Consider the following 14,336-nt stretch of genomic DNA (forward strand, 5'->3'; position numbering starts at 1 on the left):
AGTGATGCTGGGTCTTGATGTTGAGATGGAGATCTCTGAGAGATTTTTGCCGTTTGGTATTACGTGGAGCTGGGAGGTCTCTTGTGGACCAGTGACCTGAAGTTGGCTCTCCCACCTCCGAGGTACGGCCCTGATGCCTGGCTGAAGCACCAAGAGCCTTTCGTCCACACGGCTCAGAGTAAAAGGGAGAAAAAATAGAAAGAAAGAAAGAAAGAAAGAGGCTATAATATAGTGAAGTAAAATAAAGCTATTATAAAGCAAAGCTATACAGACAAAATCTCCCCCAGAAGCATATACATATACACTCACAAAAAAAAAGGAAAAGGGGAAAAATTAATATATCCTGCTCCCAAAGTCCACCTCCTGAATTTGGGATGATTCGTTGTCTATTCAGGTATTCAACAGATGCAGGCACATCAAGTTGTTTGTGGAGTTTTAATCCGCTGCTTCTGAGGCTGCTGGGAGAGATTTCCCCTCCTCGTCTCTGTTCGCACAGCTCCTGGGGATCAGCTTTGGATTTGGACCCGCCTCTGCGTGTAGGTCGCCTGAGGGCGTCTGTTCCCCACCCAGACAGGACGGGGTTAAAGGAGCAGCTGCTTCGGGGGCTCTGGCTCCCCCAGGCCGCGGGGAGGGAGGGGTACAGAGGAGGCGGGGCGAGCCTGCGGCGTCAGAGGCCGGCGTGACGTTGCAGCAGCCTGAGGTGCGCAGTGCGTTCTCCCGGGGAAGTTGTCCCTGGATCACGGGACCCTGGCAGTGGCGGGCTGCACGGGCTCCCGGGAGGGGCGGTGTGGAGAGTGACCTGTGCTCGCACACAGGCTTTTTGGAGGCGGCAGCAGCAGCCCCAGCGTCTCACGCCCGTCTCTGGGGTCCGCGCTGATAGCCGCGGCTCGCGCCCGTCTCTGGAGTTCGTTTAGGCGGCGCTCTGAATCCCCTCTCCTCGCGTACCAGGAAACAAAGAGGGAAGAAAAAGTCTCTTGCCTCTTTGGCAGCTGCAGACTTTTTCCCGGTCTCCCTCCCAGCCAGCTGTGGTGCGCTAACCCCTTCAGGCTGTGTTCACGCCGCCAACCCCAGTCCTCTCCCTGCGATCCGACCAAAGCCCGAGCCTCAGCTCCCAGCCCCGCCCGCTCCGGCGGCTGAGCAGACAAGCCTCTCGGGCTGGTGAGTGCTGGTCAGCGCCGAGCCTCCGTGCGGGAAGTGCGGGAATCTCTCCGCTTTGCCCTCCACATTCCTGTGGCTGCGCTCTCCTCCGTGGCTCCGAAGCTTCCCCCCTCTGCCACCCGCAGTCTCTGCCCGCGAAGGGGCTTCCTAGTGCGTGGAAATCTTTCCTCCTTCACAGCTCCTTCCCACTGGTGCAGGTGCCGTCCCTATTCTTTTGTCTCTGTTATTTCTTTTTTCTTTTGCCCTACCCAAGTACGGGGGGAGTTTCTTGCCTTTTGGGAGGTCTGACGTTTTCTGCCAGCGTTCAGTGGGTGTTCTGTAGGAGCAGTTCCACGTGTAGATGTATTTCTACTGTATCTGTGGGAAGGAAGGTGATCTCCGCGTCTTACTCTTCCGCCATCTTCTCTCCTCTCTGGTAGTTTCTTAAACATTAGTTGTGTACTTATCATAGGGTCCAGCAATTCCACTCTTGTACATGAATGCTTCCAGCAGCTCTGTTCATAATCATCAAAAAGAAGAACAACTCAAATGTCCTTCAATTCAAATGTTTGTTTGACTGGATAAACAAGTATTGGTCCATCCACACAACGGCATACTACTCAGCAATAAAAAGGAATGCACTATTTATATATGTAACAACTTGGATGAATCTCAAAGGCATTATGCTGAGTGAAAAAGCCAGTTTCAAAACATTAGTGTAGGGGCTTCCCTGGTGGTGCAGCGGTTGAGAATCTGCCTGCCAATGCAGGGGACACGGGTTGGAGCCCTGGTCTGGGAAGATCCCACATGCCATGGAGCAACTAGGCCCGTGAGCCACAACTACTGAGCCTGCGTGTCTGGAGCTTGTGCTCCGCAACAAGAGAGGCTGCGACAGTGAGAGACCCACGCACCGTGATGAAGAGTGCCCTCCGCTTGCCGCAACTAGAGAAAGCCCTCGCACAGAAACGAAGACCCAACACAGCCAAAAATAAATATAAATAAATTAAAAAAAAAACATTAGTGTATGCTTTCCTGTATATGACATTCTTGAAAAGACAAACCAGTAGTGATGGAGAACAGATCAGTAGTTGCTAGAGTTTTGGGTTGGGGAGAGGGTGTGACTATGAGGCATTAGTGTGAAGGATGTTATTGGGGTTATGGGATTGTTTTGTATCCTGACTGTGGGGGAAGTCACACAAATTTACCCATGTGCTAAAATTCATAGAACTGGATGCCAGAAAGTAAAATTTACTGTATCATATAAAATAAATACTGCATAAAATAAATACTTCATCTGAGAGCACCTAGCTAGCGGGGGGGCACAGCTGTGACTTGAATGCAGGTCCAGCTGGCTCCAAGCCCAAGCATGTAACCACTGCACCACACAGCCCCTCAAGCCCAAGCCCGCCCTCTCTCCTGGTTCCAGAACTGTCCAGTCTGGGGGCAGCAGCCACAAGCTAGAGCAGAGGCCAGGGGAGTGACTGTCAGAGGGGTGAAGATCAAGGCAGATCTGCCGTGTTTCCCTAGTGATCAGGGTCGTGCTTTTAGCATGCAGCCTATGCTATCTCAGCAAATGTCCTGCTGGAGCCAGGGTCTAAACTCTCAAGCTGGGGCTCCCTCCCCCTCCATCTCTAAATCAGGGCCACTCATCACATTAGGGGGACGCTGGCTGGCAGGGCAGAGTGAAGCATCCTGAGCTGGCAGGAGTCCAGCCTGAGAGCTGGCCCAGAAACCCCTGACCTGCCCTGGTGTCTCCTACATGGCGCTCCTGGACTGTGTTGTTCAGACGAAGAGGTGGAGTTAAAGCAAGCAGATTTCTAAGTTTCGCTTGTAAAGACGCTGCAAGACTTGGGACCTAATCGGAGGAAGGGAATGCTCACCACAATGAGGGGCTGACTCAGCCAGGGGGAGCCTGAGAGGGAGAAGCTAAACTCCTCCACTTTTGTTAGGGGGGCACGTAGGAAAGGAGGCAGCCTGTCTCCCCAGGGCAGGGATGGAGGTGGGGACAGGAGGTCAGAGGCTATGGGTGCAGAGAGGACAGTGGGCTTGGCCTTACACAGAGCTGGTTTCAAATCCCCATTCTGCCACCCACTGGATTTGGGTAACTGGGTAAGTTGTGTTGTATCTCTGAGCCTCAGTTTCTCTATCTGTAAAATGGGAAATCTTCCCAGGACTGTGGTGAGCACTAGGTAAGAGAACATACATGAATGAGCCTGGTGTGTGGGAGCTGCTCAGTAACTCTGAGTTCCCCTCCCCTCCAGCAAAGGAGAAACAGGAGGTTACTTCCGTTCAGTTCAAGGGATGTATTATTGTCCAGGGTGAGCAGAAGTTGGAGCGTTCAGCTTTGTGCAGTCTCAAAGGAATGAAGATATTGCCTCTTGGGCTCAATTTACAGATGGGGAAATTGAGGCAGCATAATGACTTACCCTGCTGCCATTGGGCAGCATAATGTGACTGTGACTCTCAAGGAAATTTGTTTGCCATTTGCTGATTTTTTTTTGGAAGTTAATTTCTAACTTCTTTCACTGATAAATGACGAAAAGTATTGCACCTTTTGAAATACACCAAACGGATTGAGTAGGTCATGAAAAAAAAAAAAAAAAAAAAGGACGTCCAGAAGCACTCCCCATCCTCTTTTTTTTTTTTTAATTTTTTTTTTATTTATGTATTCTTTTTTTTAAATATTTTATTTATTTATTTATTTATGGCTGTGTTGGGTCTTCGTTTCTGTGTGAGGGCTTTCTCCAGTTGCGGCAAGTGGGGGCCATTCTTCATCGCGGTGCGCGGGCCTCTCACTGTCGCGGCCTCTCTTGTTGCGGAGCACAGGCTCCAGACGCGCAGGCTCAGTAATTGTGGCTCACGGGCCCAGTCGCTCCGCGGCATGTGGGATCTTCCCAGACCAGGGCTCGAACCCGTGTCCCCTGCATTGGCAGGCAGATTCTCAACCACTGCGCCACCAGGGAAGCCCACTCCCCATCCTCTTGCAAGTCTTCCCTCCAGAGTCTCCTGAGTGAGCCCACCCAGTGGCACAGGTGACAGGGGACAGACGGCAGGAAGAGTGTCTAGGTCTCCTGGCCTCCCGTCCAGGGCCTGTCCACTCTTGAGAGGCAGGAAAGGGGAAAGCGAGTATAACAACCCAGTGTACTTCTCACCCTTTCTGGGCCTCAGTTTCCCCATGGGTGTGTGATGGGGTGGGTAGACAAGGCTTTCCCAAAGGCTAGTCTGGGAGTCTGAAGGTAGGTGATGCACCCACTGTCCTTGGCTGGCCCTCAAGCCCAGACCAGGGTCAAGTGAGGCAGGTGACAGGAGGGGATGGGAGAGGGACAGGAAGAAAGAGATGTGCCAGAGCCTGAGCCCCTGTGCAGGATTGGGGAGCAGCCCTTTACCTCATCCTGACACAAGGCATGCGAGTACCCGACAGGGGTCAGGGTGTTTCCTGCTGGCTCTCCGGGCCCCACCCCTGGCCTGGCCTGGCCTGTCCCCAAGCCGTGTTCCTCACCTCCTCTTTCCCTGTCTGGCCCTCGTTTAGACCTAGCATCTCCCTGAAGCCACCACCACCGTCAGCTACACGCATGTTCTCAGCTCCCCCACCCCTCCCTCAAGTGCACTCTTTGAAACTCACTCCCCCTCCTCCAAACCAGCGGTTCCCCCAGTTGTATCCCAAGCCCTAAAACCACCTCCCCAGCTCTCTCCTTCCCCCTGGAACTGCAAACGCCTTCTACCACTGACCCCCAGCGGCAGCTGAGAAAGAGGACGCCCACTTCTGGGCTGAGCTCAGGCACTGGGCCCAGGACTGTCACTGTTCTGGGGGTTGATGAGAATGGTGACTAGGTCAGTGATCATTCATTCATTCCACAAATATTTCCTGAGCACCTGCTATATGCCAGGCACCACTGCAGATGCTGGTGATGCATCAAAACCAAATCACAACAGAGTCCTTGCTGATCTGGAGCTTACAAGCCTGTGTGTGTGTGTGTGTGTGTGTGTGTGTGTGTGTGTGTGTGTATTACAGATAAACAATAAACACAATGAATAAGTAAATTATACTGTATGTCTGAAGATGATAAGAGCAGGATGTGGGGTTGGAGGAGCTGGGGGGGGCTGCAGTTACAAGCGGGGTGGTCACAGTGGGCTCACTCAGGAGACGCTGGAGGGAAGACTCGCAAGAGGATGGGGAGTGCTTCTGGACTTGTGGTGGTTGGTCACTGCCAGGCGTTGCCCCTGGTCAGTGGACCCATGAGGAAGGGGTGGTGTTTGCCCATTCGTCCCCAGGTTCTTGGCGCCAAGCACAGGGCCGGGCACACAGTAGGAGCACAATCAATCCCTGCTGACTGCAGAGGTGCATGGATGGTCAGAGGGACCAGTGGGGGAATATACACATGGCGAGTCCATTCATCATCGCCTCCCTAGGGACAGGTGAAAGGTGTCCATGGGTGGGAGAGAAACGATTCAGCATTCAGAAAGTCATTTGGTTTAATTTTATGATTGTTTAGGTCTTTTTTCTTCCTTGACAACTATGGATTGGGAGATAATCTGAAAATCAATCTTTCTCTCTCCCACCAAGTTCACCCAGGCCCCCTGCTTGGCTCCACTGACAGTACCCATGGACCATTCATACCGTCCTGTTGGTCGTGACGGATGTTTTTCAGGAGAGTGGAGTAGGGGTCCTTTTCCCCCACTGGCCTGGAGCCCCTGGTGGGAGCTCGGGGAAGTCCTAGGCATCACGTGGGTGGAGCAGCTGAGCCTGGAGAAGCCCCAGGTGTGAGGATGTGGGACGGGATGAACCTGTCATCATGGTCACATTGATGCTGCCCCAGGATACTGGGGGGTCCTCCAGGCTCTCTGCCCCTTTCAGACCATTCTCTCTCTTCCAGTGCTCTGGGGGCCTCCACGCCACCTGTGGATAGATACGTGGGTTGGTGAAGGCACCCCAGATGCAGACGGGCAGTTTCACACACACAGATTGAGGGCAGAATCCAGCTTGGAACTCACATCGAGAACATTCTGGCCTGGACACTCTGACCCATATCTGAGTCCTGCCCTTTTTCAGCCTAAATCTTTCTCGCATTGGGTTGGGCAGTGGCCCTGGGTGTTCAGGGCTCACAAGCTCTAGTGGCCTGGGGCAGGTGGGCAGGTCACATACATGAGTGAGAGGGTGAAGGCAGTGGAGATAAAAGGCAGAGGAAGGAACTGTGGGCACCAGGAGAGGGCAGGTCCCATCACAGGAGAACCAGAGTGAGCACAGTGATAGTCTGGCCTGTGAGCCCACCTGGGTTTACATGTGTGAAACTCATTTATTGCTCAGGACAACCCTTTAGGTAGACATCAGTGATATACCCATCATATAGACGATGTAATTGGGGCCCAAGGGATATGTCACTTGCCCAAGGTAACCTAGTCATCTGGCTCCAAAGCCTGTGATGCTCTTGAAGGTGAGCTTGACTCTTCATAATTGTTGCCATGGAGGACTGTTGCAATACAGTGTCTCAATTCCCTGCTTTTTCAAGAGAAATCAGAGATCTTGTGTCTTTCTATGAAATTTTCAGATTTTTATTATACTGTGGGTGTCAAACAAATTCCGTCTGGGAGCAGGATTCTGCCTGAGGCCGTCGATTTGCAATATCTGGGCTAGTGGAAAGAGCCTGGGATTTCTATTCAAAGGGCCAAGACTTGGAGGCAGACACTCAAGCTCAAATTTTGTACATGGACTTCCCCTCTCTGAGCCTCAGTTTCCCCACATGTGACAACTGAGGAGGAAAAAATATTCCTCTACCCTTCTAGGTTCTTCTGGCTGGTCTAGTCATTAAGTTGACATGAGGACTTCCCTGGTGGCTCAGTGGTTAAGAATCTGCCTGCCAATGCAGGGGAAACGGGTTCAAGCCCTGGTCTGGGAAGATCCCACATGCTGTGGAGCAGCTAAGCCGGTGCGCCACAACTACTGAGCCTGTGCTCTAGAGCCCGTGTGCCACAACTACTGAAGCCCGCGCACCTAGAGCCCATGCTCGGCAACAAGAGAAGCCACCTCAATAAGAAGCCCGCCCTCCACAATGAAGAGTAGCCCCCGCTCGCCACAACTAGAGAAAGCCCGTGCGCAGCAACAAAGACCCAATGCAGCCAAAAATAAAAATAAATAAATAAAATGTAAAAAGTTGACATGAGACAGATTCACAGGAGAAAATCAAATTTTAATTTTGTACGTACGGGAGTTTAGAGAAATGTGAGACTCAAAGAAATGACCGAGGCAGGCAGCCTTTATATCTTTTAAACAAAGAAACAATAAATTTGTGACAAAGACAAAGAAACCTGGGCTTGGGTACTAATTAGTGAATTACCTAAGCAGAGTTTGTTTACATAGCCTTCTTGGCCCCGAATTCCCGATCTCTGGCAATAAGGATGACTCTCTACCTCCTGGTACAGGGAGGGCACCTTTCAACGGGAGATTCATTTTCTGCCTTTAGGGGACAAAGAGGAGGGTCAGAGTGTTCTTCTTGCAGTGGTTGTTCCTCAGGGAGCTTTAATGCAAACTAATGTATATGACACTTTGGGGTGGTCTGCCTCAACAGTTGTCTCCTCTGAAACTTCCCTGGAAGTTTTTCATGTTAATAGCTGAGCCGGTGGCTGTGGAGAAAATTAGGTTAGTAGCTGAGTGGCAGTTTATTCCATATCTCACTGAACCCGTTTCCTAGGCCTGAGAATAGGTCAGTTTAGTTAAACTCATTTCAAGAGGTGATGAGGCAGGTGGGCTCCCAAAGTTAGGCCAATGCTATATTGCACAAGCAATGAGGTATTTAATACCTCTATGGAGGTATCCTAATTCTTCTAATTCTATGGAAACAAAAGAATAACAATGGTTAATTATTGGAACAAATTATAAACCAGTTTTTGAATTCAGAAGGTAGCCTGTCAAGAAGATTTCTAGATGTTAGACTTGAAGCATCTTTAGATGGAGTGAGGGCAGGCAGTGGCAATCTGATAGATTCTCCTGGTTCATAGTTTGAATATCTCCAGTGATTTTTCTGTGTGGCCAAACAGCAACAGGCATGAAGTTTATCCATACATGAGCCGTTGTGGTGATTTCTCTGAAGTTTACATTAAGTTGTCCAACTTTAGTTTACATTAAGTTGTCCAACTTTAGCTTACATGCTCTTTAGAAAAAGGGCAGTTTTAGTTCTCAGTGGCTTTGAATCAGAAGTGTGGGAGAAAAATTGGACATTTTAGTTTAGAGAGTTGTTGCCAGACGATTGGAGGAAAATAGAAGAATTCATTTTCAGTCCATTTTACAAGTAGATAACAAACCTCAGAGACAATTAACAGAACCAGAATCTGATATCCACAATGATATATTACTGAAATATAATATATTATATTATATATAATTATTATAATATATAATATAATATTTTCTTTCTAAAATTACCCCTATTTTTACCAAAGATAGCCATATTAAGACTAATTTGTTTGCAAAATAAGTCTAGTTTTAATAAGCTTGGCTTGATTATTTACATAAGTACAGCATATAGGCTCTTTTAAATCTGCTTTGCTGGAACTTTTGATAAGGAGTCTCCTGCTGAACTTTTAAATGCCTCTTGAGGCCAGTAAGCCAAGCCAAGAACGTGCCATCAGACTCGTCAGCAATACCTATAGATTTGGGTGAATTTCTCTGTCTTTGAGGTTCCCCAAATATCCTGGGGTTCTTGTATCTGCCAAGAAGTGATCTTCCTTACTCACCTGGCTGCTGGGAACCCTGTAAGCAAGGTATCAGTCTGTTTTTCCAAGGAGATTTATTGGCTCCATAAAGTCAATCTTAGTTCCTTAAAGCTATCTGGTCATATCTGAGTCTATGCGTCTCTCTCTCAATATGACATTCTAGTCAAAGCCTTGATAATATTACCAATATTTCCAATTATGTCCTTTTAGGAGGAGAAGATTCTTATTGAACTTATGCAAATAACTATATTGTGGAAAAAAAAAAGAATATTCACTGAGAATTTCTAAATTCTGGAGGGATCAGGTAGGGAGAAAAAGATAAATGTTTCAATTCTGCTTACAAAAGTATAATTTACCAAATTGTTCTAAGTCATAGTTAGCTTAAGAGGAAAGGTTTCCTTATATCTGGAAAACAAAAGATTAAAGAATGAGTAATATTTCAAATAAAGTCATAAAAATTATGATCATCCTATCAGTTTATTCAGTCCCACGTAATTAATTATTGTTCTGCTTAATCTTTTATTAGAAATTTTATGAAACCATCCGTTTCTCCATTAGGGTTCTGTACATTCTTACCTAGTTCAGCAGCATGATTTGAAAATTATTGGAAACTTGTATTTTAGATTACTTGTTAGATTCCTTTCCATGAATTTTTCCAAAGATGAAACACATTTGTTGGAAGCATTTGTAAAAGCATCTGAGTAAAACAATAACTATCTTTAAATGATAAAAGACTTTAAAGTGCACATTATTAAAGATCCGATGAGAGTTCATTATAATAGAATTGACAAGGAAATTTGGTTATTCCTGTAACAAAAAACATTTTAAGATAAATAAAATTATAGCTGATAACATTATACTAGGACATAGAATTTTAGAAATTTTATATAATATTTATAACATAATATACATCAATATATACACAACATAAAGAGGGCTTTGTAGTACTTCTTATTTGACAATGTTTTCCATGTAGTTTAACATATCAAATAAGCCTAATTAGCTTAATATCCCCCTTTTTATAAGGAGAGAGAACAAATCTTTTGAAATGTTCAAGGGATCTTCTGGAAAGTTTCAAAGTTAGTTTGAGGTAAAAAAAGACCACATTTAGAATTTGATTTGGGGAAGTTTGTAAAAAGATATCAAAATGTTTAGACTTTTGACTAAATAGGATTATAAATCATTATGGAATAACACTCAATTATGTATCTGACTGAAGTGACAATAAAAGACAAATACAAAAGTTTACACAGTTGTGTACACAACTTAGCTCTTTTAATATTAAGAAGACTCAGTTTTCCTAGGTAATTAAAGACCTGATAAAAACAAACACAAAATTGTTTTGACAAAACACAAAATCTTTGTTTTCTAGGGATATTACTTAAAAGGTAAAGAAGCTTTCACAATCTGTTATCAAAAGTAGACCAAAAGTCCAATAAAAATTTATCCTTTTAACAGAGAGAAAAACAAATTCTAATTTTGTACCAGCTTACTTTTTTAATTTTTTTTTTTAAACATCTGTTTTATTTTTTATTTTTTTAATTTTTTTTTTTTTAAATTTTTATTTATTTATTTATTTATGGCTGTGTTGGGTCTTCATTTCTGTGCGAGGGCTTTCTCGAGTTGTGGCAAGCGGGGGCCACTCTTCATTGCGGTGCGTGGGCCTCTCGCTATCGCGGCCTCTCTTGTTGCGGAGCACAGGCTCCAGACGCGCAGGCTCAGTAGTTGTGGCTCACGGGCCTCGTTGCTCCGTGGCATATGGGATCTTCCCAGACCAGGGCTCGAACCCGTGTCCCCTGCATTGGCAGGCAGATTCTCAACCACTGCGCCACCAGGGAAGCCCCTTTTTTTTTTTTTTAAATTTTTTTTTTAGTACACATACTGATGAGTTTAGTACACAAACTCATCTTTTTTTAGTTTTATTTATTTATTTATTTATTTATTTATGGCTGTGTTGGGTCTTCGTTTCTGTGCGAGGGCTTTCTCTAGTTGCGGCAAGTGGGGGCCACCCTTCATCGCGGTGCGCGGGCCTCTCACTATCGCGGCCTCTCCCGTTGCGGAGCACAGGCTCCAGACGCGCAGGCTCAGTAGTTGTGGCTCACGGGCGTAGTCGCTCTGCGGCACGTGGGATCTTCCCAGACCAGGGCTCGAACCCGTGTCCCCTGCATTGGCAGGCAGATTCTCAACCACTGCGCCACCACAGAAGCCCCCCAGCTTACTTTTGATATTAAAACTCATTCATTCCAATCTTAGCTAGTCCTGTCCATGTATAAAAGTTCCTTTTCCACAAACCTTCTATAACTTTCTATGTTGATTTAGGTTTTGTCTTACCTTTTTCTTTTTTTCTGTTCTGGAACAATCATTTTACTTTAGGACAAAATTCCATTCATTTTCCTCAGTAAAAACGTATTTCCTTTCTGCATACCTTCTTTTACTGAAAATATACATCCTACTTTTCATATACAGTCATTTCCTTTTTTTTTTTTAAATTTTTATTTATTTATTTTTTTTATGGCTGTGTTGGGTCTTCGTTTCTGTGCGAGGGCTTTCTCCAGTCGCGGCAAGCGGGGGCCACTCTTCATCGCGGTGCGCGGGCCTCTCACCATCACGGCCTCTCTTGTTGCGGAGCACAGGCTCCAGACGCGCAGGCTCAGTAATTGTGGCTCACGGGCTTAGTTGCTCTGCGGCATGTGGGATCTTCCCAGACCAGGGCTCGAACCCGTGTCCCCTGCATTAGCAGGCAGATTCTCAACCACTGCGCCAACAGGGAAGCCCCCAGTCATTTCCTTTTATCCTTATTACTTTAGTAGCTTTAATTACATATATTAACTAGAATTCCTAACCCTTAGAGATTTTTGTTTCTACTGAAGACTAAGAAGTAATCAATTGTGAACTGTTACATCAGCATTTTTTAGATTGGCAAATTCATGAATTCATTTAATAATTTCTAGAAAGATATATTTCCTCATAGCACATTTTTTCAATGTGGCACAAAACATGTTTATTAATGTTTATTAATAGACCCAAACGTCTATAGTCTCTGTAGTAAGGTGTCAAAAGTAGGTAAACTTAGACTTGTTTAGCAATTAATGTTTCAGTATTTTATCTTATTTGGAAATGATCTAGACACTCAGTGAAATCCTGTCATTTAATTTAGCAAAGCTTTAAAGTTTTAAGCTACCAAAAAGATTTTGGAAGATATATACATACCATAACACAAAATTATCGTTAAAAAGTTCAACTATAAACTCTTATCCCATCGACATTATATATATATGTATATAATTATATATATCATTCTATATATTATTTGCTCCTAGAATTTATGTTTAGACTACTCATGAAAACTTCATGAGACTTTAGACAAAGTGAACCGTCATTCCGAACTATTTTTCCTGATGACAAATTTTGTAACAGATAACATAAGCTTATTTGACTTTTAGTAAATATAGGTAGAATAAGAGTATTTAATGTTGATAACTCTAAAAACATGTCTGTATTAATTAAACCAACACATTTAAGCAAGTTTTTATTTACCAAAGATTTTTCCTAGATCACGTGAACTTGAATGCATGTGGGTTAGTTTCTATATTTCTGACAGTTTACAAATACTGAATTTATATGAGTGCTTATTTTTAAGTCAGTTAGGTAGAGCTCTTTTACAAATTAATGTTGGCAATTCCATCTAAAGATAAAAAAATACCATATTTATGATGTACATATATACATATATACAAACAGAGATCTTATGGCTTCTGTTCTAAAACAATATAAAACTCACTAGTTTATAAATAACAGTTTGTGAACTAAAAATGCCACCTGCCATATTAGTAAACAAAGGAGTTGCAGCCATCAAGCCATCACATTATGGCTGCCCAATGGTGAGGCTTGAAGGGTCTCAGGGTGGAGGCAGGATTTGCCCCCCATCTAGCAGTCAGTCACTGCAGCCACCCCCAGTGGTGCACTCTGAGGGGACTCAGGATGGGAAAGTACCAGATACCAGCCCCAGACAGCTGAGGTGCAGATCAAAGGAATGATTTCAATGAGCCCAGACTTTGCATCTTCCCATACATAGAAAAATGTTAAATTCCTTAACTTGAGACATATGGTTTTCTTGAATTAACCGTAATCTTTTGATGTTCCCACTACCTGCTCTTTGTTGCAAAAACTCCTGTATATCCTGGCTCTCCCCTTGCCTCTTCAGAGCAGCCTCTCAGAGTTATCTGAGATGTTGTGTCCTGGGTTTAAGTCCTCAGTTTTGTCTGCCGAATAAAACATAACTCTCAGTTTTTAGGTTGCGCATTTTTTTTCAGTCAACAAGTTGGAATAAGTAAAGTTTACTTGCTCAGATGGCTAAAGGCTTTTACTATTTGTGGAGAAGACTTTTAAGAATTGTATTTGTCTCTGGAAGTAATCTTAAGGAGGCTGTGGTCTAGAGTTTGGCAAGAGAGCTTTTTTGCAGTTTGTATTTTAAAAAGATTTCTTTCTCTTTTATTTTTCTACCCTTTAGTCTCAGGCAATTGTGGGCTGTGTTCACATTTCAAAGACAGGATAAGCTGTATAACTTCAAGGGACAGAGAAAGAATGCAAGTTTTTTTCCCTAGGAGTTTTGGAGTATATTTGCCTATTATTATTAGCCTAAGGTAATTATTATTAAAAATTTCCTAAAAAAAAAAAAATTTCCTTTTTTTTTTTTTTCTTAGGTGCAGGACAATTGTACTTTCAATGTCGTGATTTTCACAATATCTGCAATTGTCTGAAGGCAAACAGGAAAAGGTCTGAGTGGACTTTGAGTTGTTTTCAGAGTTATACTTTTGTTTTTCTAGAGTCAAGTTGTAAATTAAGAATTGTTGATTTTAACTCTTTTTTTTTATTTGCATTCATTCAAGTTATCTTCAAAGAATTGGGTAGCCATTTCCATTATAATGCTTAGAAGTTGGTTTGCCCATTCCACCACACTCTTTGAATTTTCCTTTTTATATCAGGGAGAAAATTTCCAACTAAGATGGAAATAAAAGGATTTCTAAATTCTGTGGCCCAGGGGACATGAATTTTTTCGGTGGGGTTCTAGGATTATACCTGCAAAGAACATTGCATAGGAAGGTCTGAAGCTGGCAAAGCCTGATTATAGAGCCCAGCAAAACAAACATTTTTGTCTGTTCTGGATGCTTCTGTTAAATTTTTTTCTTGGATTTTAGCATTTACATGGGTAACCTGTATACTCTAGGCCTAGAGAGTAGGCTGGAGTGCTCTTTGTAAATCTTGTAGGCAAAGGGAAGTTAAAACAAACAGCTGGGTGTTTAAGGGATTTTCTGGGGAAGGTGGAGTTTGGGGAGTTAAGTGCTAAGGAGTTGGGGCTGGAGTTTGAGAAGGGGAATTTATGTTGGATGTGGACTTTAATTTTGTTCTAAATTTAATTCCTCTTCTTTCATCTTGTTAGGGAGTCCTTAAGCCTAGCCACTATATATATATTTTGGTCATTATACTTTTTA

General features: G+C 44.3%; 1 protein-coding gene across 21 annotated transcripts in view; it reads right to left on the minus strand.

The window, feature by feature from the left end:
- LOC132362587 (uncharacterized) overlaps positions 1-14,336 on the minus strand; it is a 60,257-nt gene that overhangs the window by 16,021 nt on the left and 29,900 nt on the right. For 4 of the 21 annotated variants that reach the window (XM_059917372.1, XM_059917345.1, XM_059917331.1 and 1 more), the window contains one exon: positions 5,629-6,034. The exons of 3 other annotated variants lie outside the window; for them this stretch is intronic. In XM_059917372.1, the coding sequence (XP_059773355.1) occupies positions 5,852-6,034 (183 nt within the window). In that variant the 3' untranslated portion in view covers positions 5,629-5,851. Of the gene's footprint in view, positions 1-5,628; positions 6,035-7,342; positions 7,756-10,280; positions 11,600-12,429; positions 13,107-14,336 lie in introns of those variants that run through there. 14 more of the 21 variants (XM_059917383.1, XM_059917447.1, XM_059917484.1 and 11 more) reach the window with 11 other exon arrangements.

The sequence above is a fragment of the Balaenoptera ricei genome, chromosome 1 (genome assembly GCF_028023285.1).
Source record: "Balaenoptera ricei isolate mBalRic1 chromosome 1, mBalRic1.hap2, whole genome shotgun sequence".
NCBI classification, from domain to species: Eukaryota; Metazoa; Chordata; class Mammalia; order Artiodactyla; family Balaenopteridae; genus Balaenoptera; species Balaenoptera ricei.